This window comes from Phalangium opilio, unplaced genomic scaffold (genome assembly GCF_054372755.1).
Source record: "Phalangium opilio isolate 3A_F unplaced genomic scaffold, DU_Popi_V2 ptg000056l_1, whole genome shotgun sequence".
NCBI lineage: Eukaryota > Metazoa > Arthropoda > Arachnida > Opiliones > Phalangiidae > Phalangium > Phalangium opilio.
The window spans coordinates 740,347-760,611 of NW_028324175.1; the positions used below are offsets into that span (position 1 = coordinate 740,347).

The 20,265-nt window shown below is 36.1% G+C and overlaps 1 protein-coding gene and 1 long non-coding RNA gene across 2 annotated transcripts; both read left to right on the forward strand.

Moving 5' to 3' along the window:
* The first annotated feature begins 3,210 nt into the window (after nt 1–3,210).
* LOC149667652 (uncharacterized) lies at nt 3,211–5,795 on the forward strand. Its single transcript, XM_089840916.1, has 2 exons — nt 3,211–4,314; nt 4,374–5,795. Exons 1-2 carry the CDS (start codon nt 3,211–3,213, stop codon nt 5,793–5,795), a joined length of 2,526 nt encoding a protein of 841 aa, XP_089697042.1.
* A 2,417-nt stretch (nt 5,796–8,212) lies between these two features.
* LOC149667653 (uncharacterized) lies at nt 8,213–9,069 on the forward strand. The gene is made up of 3 exons (XR_016368112.1): nt 8,213–8,381; nt 8,439–8,540; nt 8,793–9,069. It is a non-coding gene; the product is annotated as an uncharacterized LOC149667653 (long non-coding RNA).
* The last annotated feature ends 11,196 nt before the right edge of the window (nt 9,070–20,265 follow it).

Here is a 20,265-nt window from a genome sequence, read left to right on the forward strand (position 1 = left end):
GAGTCTGCCTTTAGCAATGGGCGGCCATGACAGTTACCGTTTTTTCTTTGTGGGAAAACAGCATGGGTGACGTCACACCGGCGCTTCTGACAGCACTCTATAGAGAAAGAAATTTTTTTGACCCCAGAAACTGTCAACCCATCCCCTTTTTTCCAAGAACGCAGTAGTAGCAGAAATATATTACTTTACACTGCTAAGAGTCTAAGACTTTGTTATGCTACCTACAACCAGGAAACGTCAGATTATCTTGGCAGTGGCCATTTATCACAGTTCTCTCTCGAGAGGAAAATTTTTTCTCTTCGCGACTAGTGCGCGTCGGGAGGGGGAAAAAATTCACGCCTCTTCACCTCTTGCAAAGTTTTTTTTTTCGGGTTTTCTCTTCATGATGTCCACAGTACTAACCATTATTGAAGTGAACTTCGTGTAAGGTCATATATTTCAGCTCTTAATCTTCACAAAAATCGCGTGCTTTCGCGCCATTTAAGTTTGGAGCTCTGGTCTGGCCAGTTTCTTCGGTGCCATACTACTTTGTAAGTAATAATATTTCTGTCGATTTTGAAGAACTAGATAATCTCAAATATAGTTTTTCTTTCTTACGTCTAGTGATTGAAGAGGGATCGAGATAAAAATATAAAGGTAAGAAACAATAATTTACATTGGTGTATGTGTTTTGGTCAGATTCCAAAGTCATAACTAGATAATTAAATCGATAGGGACTTGGCAATCCGACCTTAGCTTCGTTATTCTTTTATTTTGAAAAATAGAAGCTATTTCAGTCCCTCTATTGACGCTCTTCCTACTATCTTTTCAATCATGACGATGTATTGCCAAGACCCTATAGGCCTACATTATTTGCCTACCCTGACCACGCCCTTTGTATTTGAACCTCACCTCTGGTCTTAGGTTCAGTTTTTATATTGTCTTGGCTATGTTACATGATCATTGTGGTCTGCTTAACTTAACCATGATTAACTGTATGAAATGACAATTTGAAATTTATGATTGATTTTGTTACGTTTAAACTCATATAATTTCACATAATACCACCACGATTAACTAAGTTAAATTGTGCAGTGATTTTTAAGCTTTTAATACATTTAATCGAGTTTTCTTAAACTGTATAAAATCTGGCCCTCGGTTAGCTTATGAACACATAATGGAACCTGTGAACAGTTTCCACCACAAGACCAAATTACCTTGACTGTTACTAAATTCACAACGTGTAGGGTCCTATAGGATAAATTAATTCCTTGTGGCTTAATTATTATTTCTAGAAAAAAAATACATTCCTGTAGCTTTCCATTAATAGGTGAGAATAACATGCACTTTTCGGTAAATCTATTATGAAAAATGAAAGAAAAAAACCAGTTCTGAGCTACCAGGGAGGAGGAAGCGAAACTAGAGCTAGTATCGGAAGGAGAAGGGTTAACTAAATGGGACAGTAGTACTTCCTCCATAAAAATTCCAAGGGCTTGATTCGCGTATTTAATGTCAAATTGATTTATGGCCATTTTGTACCAATAGGGAGCTAACAACTGACTAGGGGGAAGAGATAGTCTGACGTCACGCAGCCCCTCTCTGGTTGGCATTTTTGCGCGTAGAATACTGTTTCCAACCGTTAGGGGGGATGAAACTCCAGTAAGAGATAGAAGGGTGTGACGTTTCAGGGTCAGAACTGTTAGCTCCCTATACTGGTGTGTTCTCAGTATGGGGTAGAGATATTTTTTCAAGTGGTTTTTTTTTAATTTAAATTAGAGGTATTGCGACTATTCTTAGATTGACTATTCTTAGATTTGGTCTACTAACCCTTAAACAATTCCATACATGTTATCTTTGCCCTAGCTTCGCCTTATAAACAAGATGGTCCTTAATACTAATTTTACCCAGCTTCCCATATAGTTGACCTCCCTAAGATATTATTAAAAAAAAACATCGTACAACAAAAACATTTCTGAATAATAATAATCTAATTCTAATAATCTAAGCTTTGCCTATGAACGGATTTCCACACTACTAAAAACGTCACATGTCAAGTAATATTACTGAATCGAAAATGTGCACCCGACTAGAAATGATTTTTAAAAACCATACGTGTCAAATAATGTATCTAAAACAAAATCCTGGATCCCCTAAGGTGTGATTTTAAAAACCAGAATGACCCCAAACCGTACTCCCCTTTTTAACGAAACCTAACCCAGCTGGCGTGACCTTGTAAAATCCAGCATAATCTGATGTATCACTCGCACGAAGTGCGCAGAAATATTTGTTTGATTTGCTCAAAAAACCCGCGAAATTTAAACCTTACTAACCTTTCTCTCACCTCGCCGAGGGATATGACCCCCTTCTCTCTCTTCCCTCTCTCACTTATATACGAGGAGTGCAACAGTTCTATCTCTCTAATATTCTTCTCTCTTTCTCTCTCCAAATCGTGTGTAGTCCGACTTGGGCCCTATCTTAGATTTTGCCGCAAATAAAATTTCACGCAGAAATTAAAAGTATCAGAGTGGTTGCTGGCAAAGTTTCTCACCCTCCATATACGTGTCGTTCCCATTCAGCTATTGTCCTTAAAAACTAGATATTACTAGAGCCGTTATAGTTGTTTACTTCACGCGATGAATTAATGGAATTCTACAGATGATGATAAATATTTAACGCGGTAAATTAAAACTAGCAAATGTAATAACGAGGTTAATGAACAAATAAATTATACGGGTTCCGGTTGCATAACCTCTGTCAATGAAAATCAGCATTAAATGTATTAAATGGCGATTTAAATCAGGTTCAGATTATATAACTAGTCTAAGTGATTAAGGAAATTATTTCATCTGGTCAACTAATTGTACGGTGAAAAGAGGAGTTACTCGTACCTGCCTTAGAGTATTTTGCTTCTTGGCTGTAGATTGTGAACCTATTATGGGTTTGATAAATTTGTCATAAAAAAATTCTCTACTATATTCGCGTAGTATACCTTTATATATAAAGGGTCTTCAAAATGATCAATTCACAACCCAGAATATAGAATTTATAATCCGATCTGAAATTAAGTATTCTAAATTTACTTTTATTTCAGCACCACTTTGGGGGGAAATGGCATTTAAATGTCTTTCATGTACTGGCTTTTCAACAAATAATTACAGAAAATACGTAAATCATTACTGGCTTCATAAACACATACCCAATGTTGCATTTCCTTGCCCAATAGTTAGGTGTATGAAAGTGTTTAAAAGTTTCAACACATTTAAAAGTCACGCGCAGCGTTGGCATAAAGATTATTATTATGAACATCATAACACCATTAATTACGCAACAGGAACAAATCCCATCATCCCCGGTGTAAAACACTGCACTGGTAAATTATGTCAGTCGTTCTTTTGTGATCTTAAAGGTCTAGTTTCCCATTTGAAAGTTCATCTGAGGGAAGGTTATGCTGTTTCTTGCCCTTTTCAAGAATGTGAAGGGAAAAACTACGATAAACTAACTTCTTTCACATGTCATTTGAGTCGCTATCATAAAAATTACCTTGGCCCAAATAAAGATAGTGCTAACTTTAGGAATCTAGCTGATTCTGAAACTGGTTCTGACACTTTGAATTTAGAAGAGCTTGAATTGAAAGGTGAAAATGTTACTGACGTTAGAGTAGGAACATTCGTTAGAGAAAATATGCCTGAAGAAGTGAGCGAAAGTTATAATAGTACAAACATTAGTGATTCATACGCCAAAAATGTTGGATTATTTTATCTCAAACTTCAAGCAAAGAAATTCGTTCCAAGCTCAACCATTCAGTTTATTTCAGAAGAAATGGATAGTCTAAATGCAATGGAGAGTAATTTCTTTGTTGAAAATCTAAGTCTTATCATGAAGTCGTCAGGGATTGAAGATGACACTATAACTGATGTTATCAAAAAACTGCCTAGTATCAATCTTGCTACAAAAACGAATGAAATGTTTTCTTCAATTCATCGTCGGCATGAATATTTTAAAAATCATCTGAATTTTGTTGCACCAGTTTCAGTGTTATTGGGTTACCTTGACGGAGTGCAAACGTTTTTCCATTATGTTCCTATTAGGGAGTCGCTCACAGCGCTCTTGCCGAATACAAATGTCCGAAAAATTCTACAATTTCCAAAACCTACTTATGGATTTGGCAAAAACCAGTGGCTGAGCGATATAAGTGATGGCAAGATATTTATGAAGCCCTTTTTAGAAAACATGAACTCGATACAACTTCTAATTTTTCAAGATGCCTTTGAAACAGTAAACCCACTAGGAGCAGCAAAAGGTCTACACAAAATATTGGGAGTTTATTACACGCTCGTAAATATCCCCCCAGAACTACGTTCTACAGTTGACCACAGTTAATTTCGCTTATCAAGGATAAGAATGTTCAAAAATTTGGAGTAATAAAGAGCTTCCAAAAAATAGTTCATGATCTGAAAAATCTAGAACAAGAGGGGATTACTTTAAAAAATGGCGAAAATTTTAAGGTATACGTCATAGCCCTCCTGGGAGATAATCTAGGAAATCATGAGATTGGAGGCTTCCAGAAAGCATTTTCAAGTGGTCATATTTGTCGTTTTTGCGTCGTGACTGCCGACCAAATAAGAGAATTTAAATCATTTCCCAAGAGAACAATAGAATCTTATGAAAAGGATGTTGAAGTACTAAAGAATAACGACTTAAAAGAAAGCAATGGCTTGAAATTTAATTCCCCTTTCAACGCGTTGAAGCATTTTCACGTAAGCTCTCCTGGACTGGCCCCTTGCCTAGCACATGATTTATTCGAAGGAGTTGTAGCTTATGACCTCCATCTATTTTTATCATATTGGGTGCGGCAAAAATGGTTTTCATGGAATTATTTCAACTGGCTTATTGATAAGTTTCCATATCGAGGAAGTGATGCTGGTAATAGACCATGCCATGCAAAAGCAAATACTAAGAAACTTAGTGGTAGTGCGTCTCAAGTATGGTGCTTGTTAAGACTTCTTTCTCTTATTATCAAAGATAAAGTTCCAAACTTTCAAGACTGTGTATGGAAGCTTCATATTCAACTGAAGAAAATTGTTGAACTCGTAACCACCCCCTCAATTTCAAAAGATGGTGTTGCCATACTAATGAGCCAACTTCATGTATATAAAACAGACTTGTTGACATCGTTTCCAGATTACAGACTCAAAGCTAAACACCATATCTTGTTTGAGCACTATCCGGAACTAACATTACACTTTGGACCCCTAATTCGACTATGGACATTACGTTTTGAGAGTAAGCATGAAGTTTACAAGAAATACGCGAAAAATACCAAAAATTTCATAAATATAACGAAAACACTAAGTGAAAAACATCAATTCCAACAAGCTTATCTAACATCAGGTTCACCATTTCCTCCGAACATACAATATAATAGGTCAACAATTTTAAATTTGACAATGTTTGATGATGAGATCAGAAATGAAATCAAAAGAAACCAAATAAAGTCCGAAGAAACACTGTTAATAGGAAAATTAGATTATAAAGGAACTACCTATGAAAAAGGACAATTCATTGTGGTTGATATTTCAGAAGGTGAGGTTGTTTTTGGTCGCATTGAAACTATGGTTTTAGAAAAACAAAGCAATTTGTATTGTATGATTAATCTGTACTTGTCAGAGTACAATAGCAATATTCATGCGTACAAAGTGTTGAACTACATCAAATCAAAGATAATTAGCATTTCATGTTTACGCGATTTTTATCCATTACAATCGTACACACTTTCTGGGAAGCAGTTCCTTACTCTAAAGCATGCTTTTTGCTAATAATATAGAAAGTTAAAAGATCCAAGCACTTAGTCTTGTACCAATAAAGCCCAAATGTTCCTCGAAAGCTTAAAATCAAAGTAAAATATATATAGCATGAATATTTGTGAGCCACCTAAATCGATATATAATCGGGAACAATTGTGAAGCGAAGCTGTAGGTGAACACTGATTAAATGTTAATGGTAAAAACCCAACGCAATGAATTTTTACTATGGTTAAATTTATATAAATTTATTCCTTCTCTCTAAAAATATCTGTCAATCACTGGATGGATTTCCAAGGAGGGTGGTAGAACTAAACTACTGTGGGGTAAAATGGACCATCTCGATTTTGGGCTGCTCGCGATTAAAATAAACTCCTTCGTAATGTGAGATTGCGCTAATTTTAACTTTTATTTGATGGTAGAGTTTATTTTAAACGAGTGCCGTCCAAAACCAAGCTATTCAATTTAATTGAAATTTGGTTAAAATGTTTTACAAAAATTTAAGTGTCATTTGAAATACATTCTAGTCACAACTTGAAAACGGTGCCCCTTTTGGCTGTGTTCTAGAACATTTTCGACTGAAAATGGCAAATAGAACTAACAGTATTTTTGGAAAAATCTGTATGTTTTGTTAAGTTTCATGCTTCGTTACAGATGGATTTATCAGATACACCTGATCTGGAAATATCAACGAGACCAAACTCGGAACTAGCTCTAAAAAAATTAGTTTTGGGTGCTTTTCCATCGGCACCACAAGACCAGGTAAATAAAATAGTTTCGTTTTTGTTCGAACTTGGAGTTGAAAGTTCAAATGATATGAGTCTTGTGGATGAAACAATGCTGAAGTGCGATTTCTTGAAACCTATTCAAGCACGAAAACTTATTATTTATGCTAAATCGCAACTGGACGCAGCATCTCTTAAAGGTTAGAACTTCGAAACGTAACTACAATCCTATATACACTTCATTAATAGCGCTTGATGGAATTTAGAAATGACAGATGAACATGCTTCAGGGCGAAGAACTTCCACACCTAGTCCATCATCAACTTTGTCCAGCAGTTCCTCTTTTGATGCGACAGGGACGAGCACAGGAGCTTTGGATCCAGCTATGGAAATTACTCAGGTAAAACTACCCTATACATGCATATAATAGTGTCCATATTTCTCAATTTTAAAATACAATTTCAAAAGTACCGCGACTAACTATAGAACAACGCTCTTTAATGTAATTTACTTCTTACACTATTTATAGTACCTTTGTTTAAAAAATCTTTTGTGCTATCTCTTGCGCATCTCAACTAATTTACAATTTTGTATCATTTGTTAAGGTGGATCAGAGCACTGTTTATCTGCGCAACGAGAGCTGGGTTGAGAAATATAAAATTTCTCTTAACATATTTAACAAAAAGACTCAAGACAGACTGAAAAAGAACACAAAGCTGGACCATAAAACTCTAGGAGTAGTAGTTAGAGCAATACTCGACGACGCTTTGAAAGTCTCCAGTCGTCCAAGGAGAAGTGATATGCGCCTTATTGCTGAAAAATTTGTTAAAACATTTCCAAACGCTGTCAGAGATGAAATTGATGGTGAACAAATAGGCTGCGGCTATAGTGGCTTAGTTGATAAGCTAAATGGTAGACTTGATAATCTATCACGACAAACGGAAAATGCTATGCCCCGGGTTAAGAGAGCAGCGAATTCCTCCAAGCCAACAAAAAAGGCTTGACTTCCTATAACCGCTGTGGAAATCAACGAAAAAGATTTGGAAGAGCAAAAACTTTTGCAAGAGGAACTTGTGTCCTTGTCATTGGAAGCAAAACCGGACGACTATTTAATAAAAGAAAAGATAAAACAATGTTTCCATCTGCAAAGGAAGCATTTGAGCGAAGGAATGGAAACTTCAGATTTTAAAGAAAAGTGGCCTCTTCTTTTTGAATTAAGTGGTGCCACGATACATCTAGAAATATTAAGATCAAAAAACTTTCCTGATCAATTTCACAAATTTTTACCTTGAAAAGCAATATGTTTTGCAATTTTTTCGCAAGAAGTAAAAAAGAATCAACAAAGACAATCTTGGAGGATATGAAATCAAGCGAAAAATGTGAGAGTAAGGAGAGTTCCGTGAAGCCTTCGTTGGTTGCGGGGGTTGTATCATTATTAATTAATCATTTTACGGAAGATTTCACGGAAATCTTTCCAAAGTTTGAGGTAACCACATTTCTTTTATAACTTACGATTCTGCATGCCAACATTAATGTGAAATCTAAATTAGTACCTAAATAATATTTACTTTCGGATTTAGCCCGGAACTCCTCAAAGTGAGATCGAAAAAAAACTTAGCTTGTACCCATGTTTGGTTATTATCGGTAAGGCTTCTTTTGTAAAAAATTTTTGTTAGCCAGGTAGTAAATACTCTTTTTGAAGGAGACTGCATGTCAAATGCTCATCACTTTTTACTGTCTGTGGACGGAAAAATTGTGAATGATCATTTAAAAGGAGCAGAAATCGTAAACGCACTGTCCATTTTTTTGGAATGTTTTTCCTTTTTAATATTGAGTACCCCGACAAATGCTCAGCAACTCTGGAATTTTTTCAAAGGTAATTTTTCTGTCCGTTATTTTTTTGTAATAAATTAAAGTACAATTTTTATGAAAGGTGTATCGTTAAAATCAATCCCAAAAACGGTAAAGATCTTGTAAATTCGAAGGTTCTGAATTTCATTAACAAAGTTTCCGAATTTGATTGGATGCAATGAAGGTATGCAAAATTAAATCTTATTGAAGAACTTAGCAGTTTGTCCACACTAACTGGTCTTGATATATATTTCTTTGTCAGGCTAGGTAAATTTAATAAAGTAGGATATATCTCTTTCACAAATTTCGTAAAAACTTTCAATGTCAGAATAGGAGGGTGGGTGTCTAGAAAAGAACTATTATATAGTTAAGAAATATAAATACCTATTACGTAGACCTATTTGAATAATCTTATAAAAGAAATGTTTTTTTTTAGGATGGCTCTAATATTTGTGACCCTTGAAAAATTGGTCTTTTTTACGATAAGAAAAAAAATATTTTGATTTGGAAAGGTTTTTTTGAAATACAAATATGTAAAAGCAATTAACTTGCAAATTTTGCAATTTTCTTTCTGTAGATTTTGCAGTACCAAATAAATAAAATATTGCAATTATTACATATTTTTCTCAAATTTTTGCAGCAGAATAAAGGGGTCAAAAACCAGAATGTTGTAAAAATTACAACTTATTTTTTGAATTTTTTCCACAAGCATAAAGGGGTCAAAAAATTGAATATTGTACAAATTACAACTATTTTGCATGATTAACAGTACCGTTTTTGTAATATTTACAGATTTTCATATGTAAATTTTGCAGCCATAAAACTTATATTATACAGTTAACTGGAATATTAACAACTACTAATCTGTAATTTTTACAACTTAAAGTCAGTAACAAAAGACGAATGTTGTAGTATCTTTCAAACCTGTTCTGTAACTTTAACAGAAAATAAGTTGTTACAACTACAATAAGCTTGTAGAATACACCACTTTTTCTCGGTAAATTACACAAAATTCAAACCTTGTAATTTTTGCGGAAATTCTATTGTTTTTATCAAAGGCCTACATTTTCGGTAAATTTAACAAGACTTTGTTGGCATCACCTGCTTACAGAAAACTTCTGTACAATTGACAGACCATTTTTCTCTCTGTGAAGTCCATTATCAGTAGGTGGGGAGCTCCTAAAGCTATTCTCAGTGTAAGAGGGGTACAGTTACTCCCAAGCAACAAAAAGAAATTACTAATATATCTAATGTTAGATGACCGAAGGAGCACGTCCACTACCCATATACCTTGATCCTCCGTAAGGAGAGCCTAATATCACGGTAGAAGGGAAGCCCTTCGGGTATGAAGATGGAACAGAAGCTCAGGCAGCACCAATGAAGAAAAAAATCATCATTTATTTTTGTGAAGGAACTTAAATATACCTATACCCCTGCTAATGATTTTTAGGGTTCCTCGGGGTAACCCTAAACTGAAAAAAAAACTTGTGATAATAAATAGGTGCCGTACCCCTGCTAAACTGTTCCGGGTTTCTCGGTATAACCCTTTCTTTTTCCATTTTGTTAAGAGTTCCTAAAGAGGGGGGATGTAACATGGCTGCCAGATTCCTGGAATTTCTACTCGTTGGATCTGGCAGGGTGTTATGCCTCCATGTTACATGCTCCTCCTCCTATCCTAATCTCTGTGATTTTTCTGTTAATTCAGCTACTAGTCAGCTCTCGGACAGAGCGGTTGATCTTTTGTTTTGGTTTTATAAACTGTCAAGTGTACGGTTAAGTTGGGTTTATCCCTTGTTTCTTTATATTTAATAAAATATTGGAAGACTTGTCTTCTACTTTGGATATTTAAAGTAAGTTGTCTTTATTCATTATTTATGGCCCTCGGGAGCTTTCTCCCTTAGTTAAATTATTCTACGGAGGGTTACAATATTTACCTTTAAAATGAATCGATATCAAAAATTGGCCGAAAAATTCCCACGTAAGCTGTTCTCGTGTCCAAGCGGAATAGTAGAAAAGTTCTATTTTCGTTGCAAAATGTAACTAGCAAACGCGAGCCTACGGACGCTGCGACCAAACCGGGTGGGCCGTGCTTATGGCGAGGGTGTGTTTTAATCTCCAGACTTTTCCTACATTGGGTCTAGCCACCGAACAACGAAGAGTAAAAAATAGGCCTTTTAAAAAAGTTCCCTATACAAAAAAATGTAGCGGCATTCTCCCCTCTCGTATTTATGCGCGCGCACCGGGTGAAATAATTTTTAAATCGCCTATCTATTCATGTAAGGTGGGGTGGCGTAGCGGTTAGCGCTTTCGCCTCGCAGCAAGAGGATCCCGGGTTCGATCCCGGACTGTGGCACCGGGTGAAAATCTGGGAACAAATCCTTCTGCGTAGAGTTTGCAAGTTAAAAGGAGTTTTCCTCCGCGGTCTAACCCGGTTTCTCCTTTCCATCAAAACTTGCTGAGGTTAACGGTAATAGTTAGTATAGGGCGCTGTAGGTTAGCTGTGGCATAGGGGCTAGCCACCACCCCTCTATGCATTGTAAAGGGGCCCACCTGTAAATAAGTCGCGAGTTGACTTAGTGTGGACATCCCTTCCTAGACCAAGCTTAGATTATTATAGATTAACCAAGGATGATGGGAGGATGCCTAATCTGAAAGAAATAGGCGAACTAACTGTACAACAGTTCAGGTCCGGTGGGACGCTAGAATTGGGGAAGGAATACTCGGAAAACTGGCGAAGATTCTACTTCAGACCAATCACGTAGGCCGCCTTCCATTTTTCCGATATTCCTCTCCCATTTCTAGCGTCCCACCGGACCTGAACTGTTCCACAGTTAGCGCGCCTATTTCTCTCAGATTTCTCTTCCTCCCAACATCATCCTTGAAAATATCACCAATGAGTCGAACACGTTAAGAATTCCCCGAGCGAGATACAGTACAAGTCACTGACATAAATATATTAAAGACGTCAGTTCGATTATATGGCATACAAGTCAAATCATGATTCATAGAATAAACGTGCCAAATTACAACTAAATGTTACTTTTCTCTCATTATTCAACCACAATCTTCAATAGACAGTTCAGATCTTTCACTTCTGAACTTGAGATGAACTGACAAATTAGTGGCAACCATGTAGTGCAGTTACAGCTAATGAAGAGGGGAGGAAATTTAACTGGCAGCTAAATGCAAGCTATGATTATACTAAATCAAAGTTGTAATCAACGGACGTGATTATATTTGCTTAAAATAAGTACAGTGCGCAACTTTAATTTGAACTTATTACTAAAATCAGAAGACCGAAGTTAAAAAGATCCCTCTAAAGGGATTAATTAAATTCTTTTCTACTTCTAGGGTACGATAACATACCGCCTAAAGCGCTGAAACTCTGAAAAGTTGGTATCGTTCCTTTCAACCGAATTCCCTATGGACCGAAATCCCATTCGACCGAATATCCCGCAATGATTTTAGATTTCCAGCCCAATGGCTATATTCCCGATGGACCGAAATCCCAATCGTCCGAATATGCCCTTAAAAAATACATGAATATAACTTGAAACACTGTAGCCGTCAGCGATTCGGTGGTGTAGTGGATACGATGTTGGACTGCGAAGCGATAGGTTGTTGGTTCGAATCTTCGAAAGGTATGTTAATAATATTAAAAGCAAATGTTTCGTGATACTAATTAAAACGCTCACTTTCATTCCTTTCACGGCAAGAGATATATAGAATTAATAAACAAATTGTGCTTAAAATGAAGTACAGTCTTAATGGTAGTTCCATCAATGTCTTTAGATTTTAAATTAAAATTTTAATATTTTGGTTTCGGGTGGGTTAGGTTAGGTTAGGTTAGGTTAGGTTTGGTTTGGTTCCAATAATTCGTTGACACCGTTTCCAAAATATGCTCCTTTTAATTAGCTACCACCTTTTCCAAAATATTCTCCCTTTAAATAGCTACCACCTTTTCCAAAACATTCTCCTATTAATTAGCTGCCACTTTTTCCGAAAGATTTTCCTATTAATTAGCTGCCACCTTTTACAAAATATTCTCCTATTAATTAGCTGCAACTTTTTCCAAAACATTCTCCTATTAATTAGCTGCAACTTTTTCCAAAACATTCTCCTACTAATTAGCTGCCACATTTTCCAAAATATTCTCCTTTTAATTAGCTACCACCTTTTCTAAAATATTCTCCTATAAATTAGCTGCCACCTTTTCCAAAAGATTTTCCTATTAATTACCTGCCACCTTTTCCAAAATATTCTACTATTAATTAGCTGCCACCTTTTCCAAAATATTCTCCAATTAATTATCTGACATCTTTTCCAAAATATTTCTATTATTGATAATAAATTGTTCGTGGTAAGAGGCGGGCTTTTAATACTCATATAAATAATCTTTTTACCTCCAAACAAGGTTAGGTTAGGTTAGGTTAGGCTAGGGTAGGTGAGGTTCGCCGTAATTAAAACGTAGTTAAAATAAGTGCAGTAATACATTTTCAACTCACATTTATTTTAACAATAATAAGTTGTGAAATTAAAAATATATTTAATGCAAAACCACACAGTATGTCTTCTTCCAGTTCAATAGAATTTCGGTCCAATGGGACTATAATAAAATCGCACCTTTGGCTACGTTCGGTCGAATGGGACCCCAAAAAAAACCCCTTCTGTCGAATGGGAATTCGGTTCAATGGGACCAAAGCGCTATTTCGATCTCTCCATTTCACTAATTAAACAATCACATTTTTACCCAAATGATTGAAATTTTTAATTAGGTAATGCTTTGTGAAAGACCACGCTTACTAATAGATGGCATGGACTTGTGCTCAAAGATATGTCATAGACTTGTGCAGAAGAATATGTCATGGACATGTGCACAAAGAGGTTTCATAGACTTGTAAAATTTAAATCAGACCTAATTACCCACCATTTGTTTCATAAAGCTTAACAAGAAGATTCCTGCCATACTGCACTTTTGCGCAAGTACTACACTGCTAGCAACTATTTTCCCGGCGTCATTTTTAGTGTTTTTATAATTTTTGGTGTTTCTTTGATATAACAAAAGTCAAATTAACCAGAAATTGTCAAAATGTATCCTTAACTAACCTTCTTGATTATTTAGAGATAGACCTAAGAATCTTCTATGCACAATATTGCAGTGGCTTTTATATTTTTACCCACATCGTATGATGTACATCAACAATGAGGGTATTAGTTTGACCTGCACTGTTGTAGTACTCTTACCCGTATGCCTTTGCCAGTGTAAAATTTTCGTTCGTCATTAAAGGAAGAATAAATGGGAGAGGATTGTTGTGAGGTGATATTTTTCGTTCGTGTATTTTTAAATGAATTGGATAAAAATAGAAAGTTTAAGCGTTGCATCTAATTCTACCATTAAGGTTAAGCATTGTGAATTGTGTTTAACGTTTTCTCGATTTAAGCCCAGAGAGAGGATTATGCCATTGCCCTAATTTAAAAGAGACGGTTTAATACTCCCGTTTTTCAGTCACCCGTGGACAATAAGAATTTCAAGCTTTCAATCCTACTCCCCTATTTGAACATTCAAAGAAATCGAGAGGAATTTTAAAAGCAAAAGCAAGTATATACTGATTTTATTTTTAGAATTGTCTTAAGGTGGTGTTTATTACGAACCCAAAAGTTACGTGTATTTCACTAGAACTCGAGACGAATTTTAAAAGCAAAAGAAGGTATATACTAACTTGTGTCACGGGAAATTACAATAAAAATATAAACAAATTTATTGAAGTAAGCATTACGGGTAATAATTTTTTAGAGTAATCATTTCAGCACAGTTTAAGATAGCGTATAGTGGGGATAATGACCCAGATTTCCTGTATGTCTCTTAAGGGTTAGACTATGTTACGGGTATTCGCTTTAGCACAGTTAAAAACTGCTCATCGTGGCGCTTCTCACCACCGTTTTCAAGAAAAATCGCCATCTGATATGAAGTAAATTACTTCTTATGTTGACATTGAAAATAAATTTCTACCACGAACAACGGTGGTTAATTTGGCGTCTTGAAGTATTGATTAAGTTATTTGCATAAAAAACACTCATTGCTTGCTTGTACAAACTCTCTCTTTGCTCGCTTGACCAAATAAAGTCTTTCGAAATTGCTCTAAGGGTCCTTATAATTGAAATAAAAACTTTTGGAAAAAGTTCCAAGGATGATTTAACTCACGCAATTGCGTTAAATAAAGCGTGACTCAGAGTTTAACTTCTACCTAAATTGATTAACTTATTAAATTACGTCCAAACTGAAAAACTTATTTCTAGATTTTTGTTCTTAATTGCAAGGCATAAAAGCGGAGAAAGAAAAGTTTTGTGTCACGCGAAGTTATTGAACGAAGCTTTACCTTATCAAGTATAAAAACTTTACCCAAATGCTGCTATTTTTCTGACACGCGGCTTTCGCCATAGCGCGCTGAAACATAGCGTGGATAGGAGAAGCAATATAATGATATGAAGCGAAAGGAAAAAGCCAAATACTAGTATTTACTTTTGCATATTTTTAAAACATTTCATGCGACTTTTTCAATTCTGCAGCGTAAACGCGATCGTTACTAGAGTGGAACAATTGACAGTCTAACTTTCCGTTATTTAAAACTACGTAATAAACTATTCGCCTCAGCCCTACTTTGCATCCCGGGGACAAAAATATTAAGGTAATTCAAGAATTGGTTAACCATATTCAGGGATGAAAGATACGCGAAGAGTTGACTGTTTTGATGCTTTATTCTATTCTAAGAGAGCCGTAGCTCTCTTTTTTCAACTAAATCATACCACAAAGATGATGATTTCCAGTCTCCGCTAAGTGATTTAAATATCAGTCAGGGAAATTGCTTTCCCCTCGTTTTCAAAGTGGAGGCGATAGTTGTACCACATAGATTCCGTAGACCAGTGCCCAATATATTTATTTAATTCTTTATACAAACAGAAGTCATGCGCTTGTGCTCAAATAGAGGCCATGAACTTGTGCACAAAGAGATTTTAAAGTCTTGTGCACAAACAGAAGCCATGGACTTGTGCAAAAAGAGATGTAAAAGACTTGTGCACAAAGAGCTATCGAGAAATCTAATTTGCGGTCCCTCGAGATGAATCATAAGGATTTTGCTGCCGTCAAAAATGACGCCAGGGGTCACGTGCCTATGAACTAAAGCGTTAAGAATTAAGAAGTTATCGAAAGCTTTTGCTTTCGCGTAATGAGCTACGACTTACGTATTAGAAAAGCGCGGTTGATACGTTCTACGTTTTTATCTTGGCAAAACCACTTGTTCTACGCTAAATAAAAAATTTAAAAATTGCTCAACGCAATTGGGGCCGTAATAAATTTTGGTTCAAAGCCAGCTTCAGTTTGTACGTCGCAAACTAGTAAAATGGCGACGTGGATATTATTTCTGAGAATAGTCTCAATGTCGTAATAAATAAACCGCAAGTCTTTCAATTTGATTTCCAAAGGCATAACAAAATGTTCACCTGGCGGATGGACTATTTTACATTGAGAACATTCGGGAATGCAATCGCGATCGTCGCCCATAAGCCGCCCGCATTCTAAACATCGTTTCTGACTGTCGCAGGTCCCGTTAAGTAAATGAGTTTCGAAACAAGGGCCTGGGAAAAAATAGCGGTGGCATTCGTCGCAACGTTTTAAAACGTTATCGTTGGTTAAATGAAATGCTTCTCCTTAGCACCAAAAACAAATATAGGGTTTTGTATCCTCAGGGCATTTATGCTCTTTTAACAAATTATATTTGTAAAACGACTTTAAACATAAATCGCAAGAAATACAACCCCCCATCATGCCGTGCCTAGTTTTCGCGGGGTTTATATGGTCGCCAATTTTTAACAGATAGATAAATTTAGGAGCGCGTGGTCCTTTGAAAAATATGGTAAAATTATTCGCAGCATCGACTATCACAATCCGATAATGGGGAGCTAAATAATTTTGAAATTTTTGAATATCTTCTAGAGTAACGAAACCTTCGGGGACGCCGGCTTTTCTGTGCAAGATTTTGGCAATATTACCTTGAAGGGCGCTATTGCGTTTCAGTTTGAGGAAAGTTTCCAGGTTAAAGGGCGGACTTTGCTTATTTTTCTTGTGCTCAAATAGAGGCCATGAACTTGTGCACAAAGAGATTTTAAAGTCTTGTGCACAAACAGAAGCCATGGACTTGTGCAAAAAGAGATGTAAAAGACTTGTACACAAAGAGATGTCAAAGACTTTTGCACAAAGAGATGTCAAAGACTTGTGCACAGAAAGATTCCATGGACTTGTGCACAAAGATATCCATGGACTTGCGCACAAAGAGATCCATGGACTTGCGCACAAAGAGATGGCATGGACTTGTGCTCAAAGATATGTCATGGACATGTGCACAAAGACTTGTGAAATTTAAATCAGACCTAATTACCCACCATTTGTTTCATAAAGCTTAACAAGAAGGCCCCCGCCAAATTGCGCTTTTGCGCAACTACTACACTGCTAGCAACTATTTTCCCGGCGTCATTTTTAGTGTTTCTATAATTTTTGGTGTTTCTTTGTTATAACAAAAGTCAAATTAGCCAGAAATTGTCAAAATGTATCCTTATCTAACCTTCTTAATAATTAAGAGATAGACCTAAGAATCTTCTATGCACAATATTGCACTGGCTTTTATCTTTTTACCCAAATCGTATGATGTGCATCAACGATGAGGGTATTAGTTTGACCTGCCCTGTTGTAGTACTCTTACCCGTATGCCTTTGCCAGTGTCAAATTTTCGTTCGTCATTAAAGGGAGAATGAATGGGTGAGGATTGTGTTGAGGTGATATTTTTCGTTCGTGTATTTTTAAATGAATGGACTAAAATAGAAAGTTTAAGCGTTGCATTTAATTGTACCATAAAGGTTAATCATTGTGAATTGTGTTTTACGTTTTCTCGATTTAAGCCCAGAGAGAGGATTATGGCATTGCCTTAATTTAAAAGGGACGGTTTAATACTCCCTTTAAAGTTTCAGTCAGCCGTGGACAATAAGAATTTCAAGCTTTCAATCCTGCTCCCCTATTTGAACATTCAAAGAAATCGAGAGGAATTTTAAAAGCAAAAGCAAGTATATACTGATTTTATTTTTAGAATTGTCTTAAGGTGGTGTTTATTACGAACCCAAAAGTTACGTGTATTTCACTAGAACTCGAGACGAATTTTAAAAGCAAAAGAAGGTATTTACTAACTTGTGTCCCGGGAAATTACAATTAAAATATAAACAAATTTATTGAAGTAAGCATTATGGGTAATAATTATGTTTTAGAGTAATCATTTCAGCACAGTTAAAGATAGCGCATAGTGGGGATAATGACCCAGATTTCCTGTATGTCTCTTAAGCGTTAGACTGTGTTACGGGTATTCGTTTTAGCCCTGTTAAAAACTACTCATCGTGGCGCTTCTCACCACCGTTTTCAGTTTTTACAATTACAACAGAAGTTAGAGTTGTGGGTAATCAATTTAGCATAGTTAAAGGTAGCGAAGCGAGGGGCTATTCACAGAAAATTTGTTTGGTACGGTACGATGTGGGTACTATTATGAGACCAGCCCTTGGGCCATCTTGTTCACCTCTGGAACTGAGGAGCAATAGCTTCATTAAAACATAAAATATTGGTAATGCTAATGTTTGTCTTTCTTGTATGATTGCCAAGGGCGGCTTTTTTTCAATATGGCGATTAGTAGTAGAAACCACCCAGATAGACATGGATCCAAGATGGCCGCCATGCCATCAAACTCAAACCAAACTTCCACCCAAAGATTGTACTGAAATCTCACCTGAACTACCCTGCCTTCCAGCCTGCTGTCGTCTATGGCTATTTTTTGGGGTTTTACCCATTTTCCCCACCAAACAAGGCTGGTCTAGCCCTTGCAGGGTGTGGTCCTTTTAATCCTTTAATAAACCAGCCCAAACAAGTTCAAACCAGCCCGGACTTGTCAGGAATCCTACAAGTTCCTCGTTTGAATTTCCCGCCATAAAAAATAAACCTCTAAATACGTTTGAGAAACAAATACAAATATACGAATATAGATTTATTAATAACAAGAAAACCGTATCAGATAATAAAGAGTAACAAGAATATATAAAACAAAAATATTGACATAAAAAATGTGTTACATGCTGAATCCTAAATTGAAATCACCTAAATTATTTACCGCTACTTCTACTGGTAATAAAATCGGTGCGGCTATCAATTGAGTGACCCAATGGTCTCTTTGGATAGCTTGTGAGGTCTTCGGATTTTTGACGTAAATCTCTACATCGATTCATAAAGCTCTTGAACATTTCGACGCGGCTTCTAGGTCCGGGACCAAAAACGACAATTCAAATGAAACGGTGTGACTATCAATTGAGTGACCCAAATGCTCCATCGGACAATGTAGGAGGTCTCCGGATTTCTGACATAAATGTCTTGCATTTGGTCCCGACCTGAATTCTTCTAGGTCCAGGACGAATCGTTTTCGCCATTTCTTGATCCCGAACCGGCATCGAATACTTTATGGATGTTATCCATAATAATAAAAGACACGCAGGGTAGTCGAGGAGCGTTAGAGAACGACATTTTAAAAAAGTGGTATTGAATAGTTTTAAACATAATAACGTAGTTAAGCAACTTATAACTTTCTTTTCGAAACACGAAGCTTATATACTAAAATATCGAGGTCAAATTTAATATTAGAAAAGTTCTTTAGGCCATGCTGTCAAGGTAAAAAATTTTATGTTTTACCTACCCCACCCTTTAACGTACTATTAAAGGCGGATGGCTTATATAATGACCACCCCAAACAAGCTTAAACCGGTCCGGACTAGATAGGGTGTGGTCTTTTTTATCGGAATCGGGTCCCAAACTGGTTGATTACCTACCCACGTAGATGCTTCAAGGATGACGACTTTAAAGGCTTAACAATTTTGTTGTTTTTGATAAAAATAAATGGAATGTTTATTAAGATTGTCAATAACTCAATGGGTAAAGGCAGGGTTTACTATTACGGTAACCTAAAGGTGACAAGTTCGAATCCTGGCAAAGCCACCGAACCATTGACCATCGTTTTTTGTGTATAAAACAACGTTAGCCTAAAAAGTCGGTGTTAGTTGACAAACAAGCGTAAGTCATGAATGACGACTTTTTTAACTTTAGCGTCTAATACGTGTCTAGATATATATATCCAAAAAATACCCAGTCAAGTTTTAAAAATTATTTGCATCAGCCGTTGAACTTAAGTGGTGATTATGAAGTCGGTTTAGCGGAAATCATTTTTCCAAATCACTGGGGTTTTAAAAAATTTGAAATTCAGGTCATTCGTGACTCGAATCGTGACGAGTATGCGGATGTTCGAGAGCCTGTTGAATATCATAAATTAGAGTTACCAGTCAACCGCTATATTAAGAGCAAGGAGTACGAACATCCTCAAAATATTGGCAATATGTTAAATGATGATATTAACAGCCATCCTTATTTAAAAAACAAATTATCTTTCAAATTAGTTAATAAATACAAGGACGGGGCGCGAGAAAAACAGCTAGATACTTATTTACCCGTTTACCTGCAAGTTTTAGGAGATGAAAATATACGGTTCAAAATACCAGATGGTTCTCCCCTAGCCACCTTAATTGAGTTTAAGGAAAATACTTAAGAAGACGTCCCTTATATATCCAAATTTCCTGTATCAAAGCAAGCTAAAATATAACGTTAAATTACACTAGCAATTATGTTGAAATCGAAATTTTAAATGTTGGAGACAGTTTTAAAAAAAGATTTGATTACAAGTATGTTACCAAAGCCGCCATTAAGAGTAAAACTAGCCACGAAGTTCCGCCAATAAGAAAAGAACCTCAACCGGAATATAAGCCTCTAGCTCCATCTATAC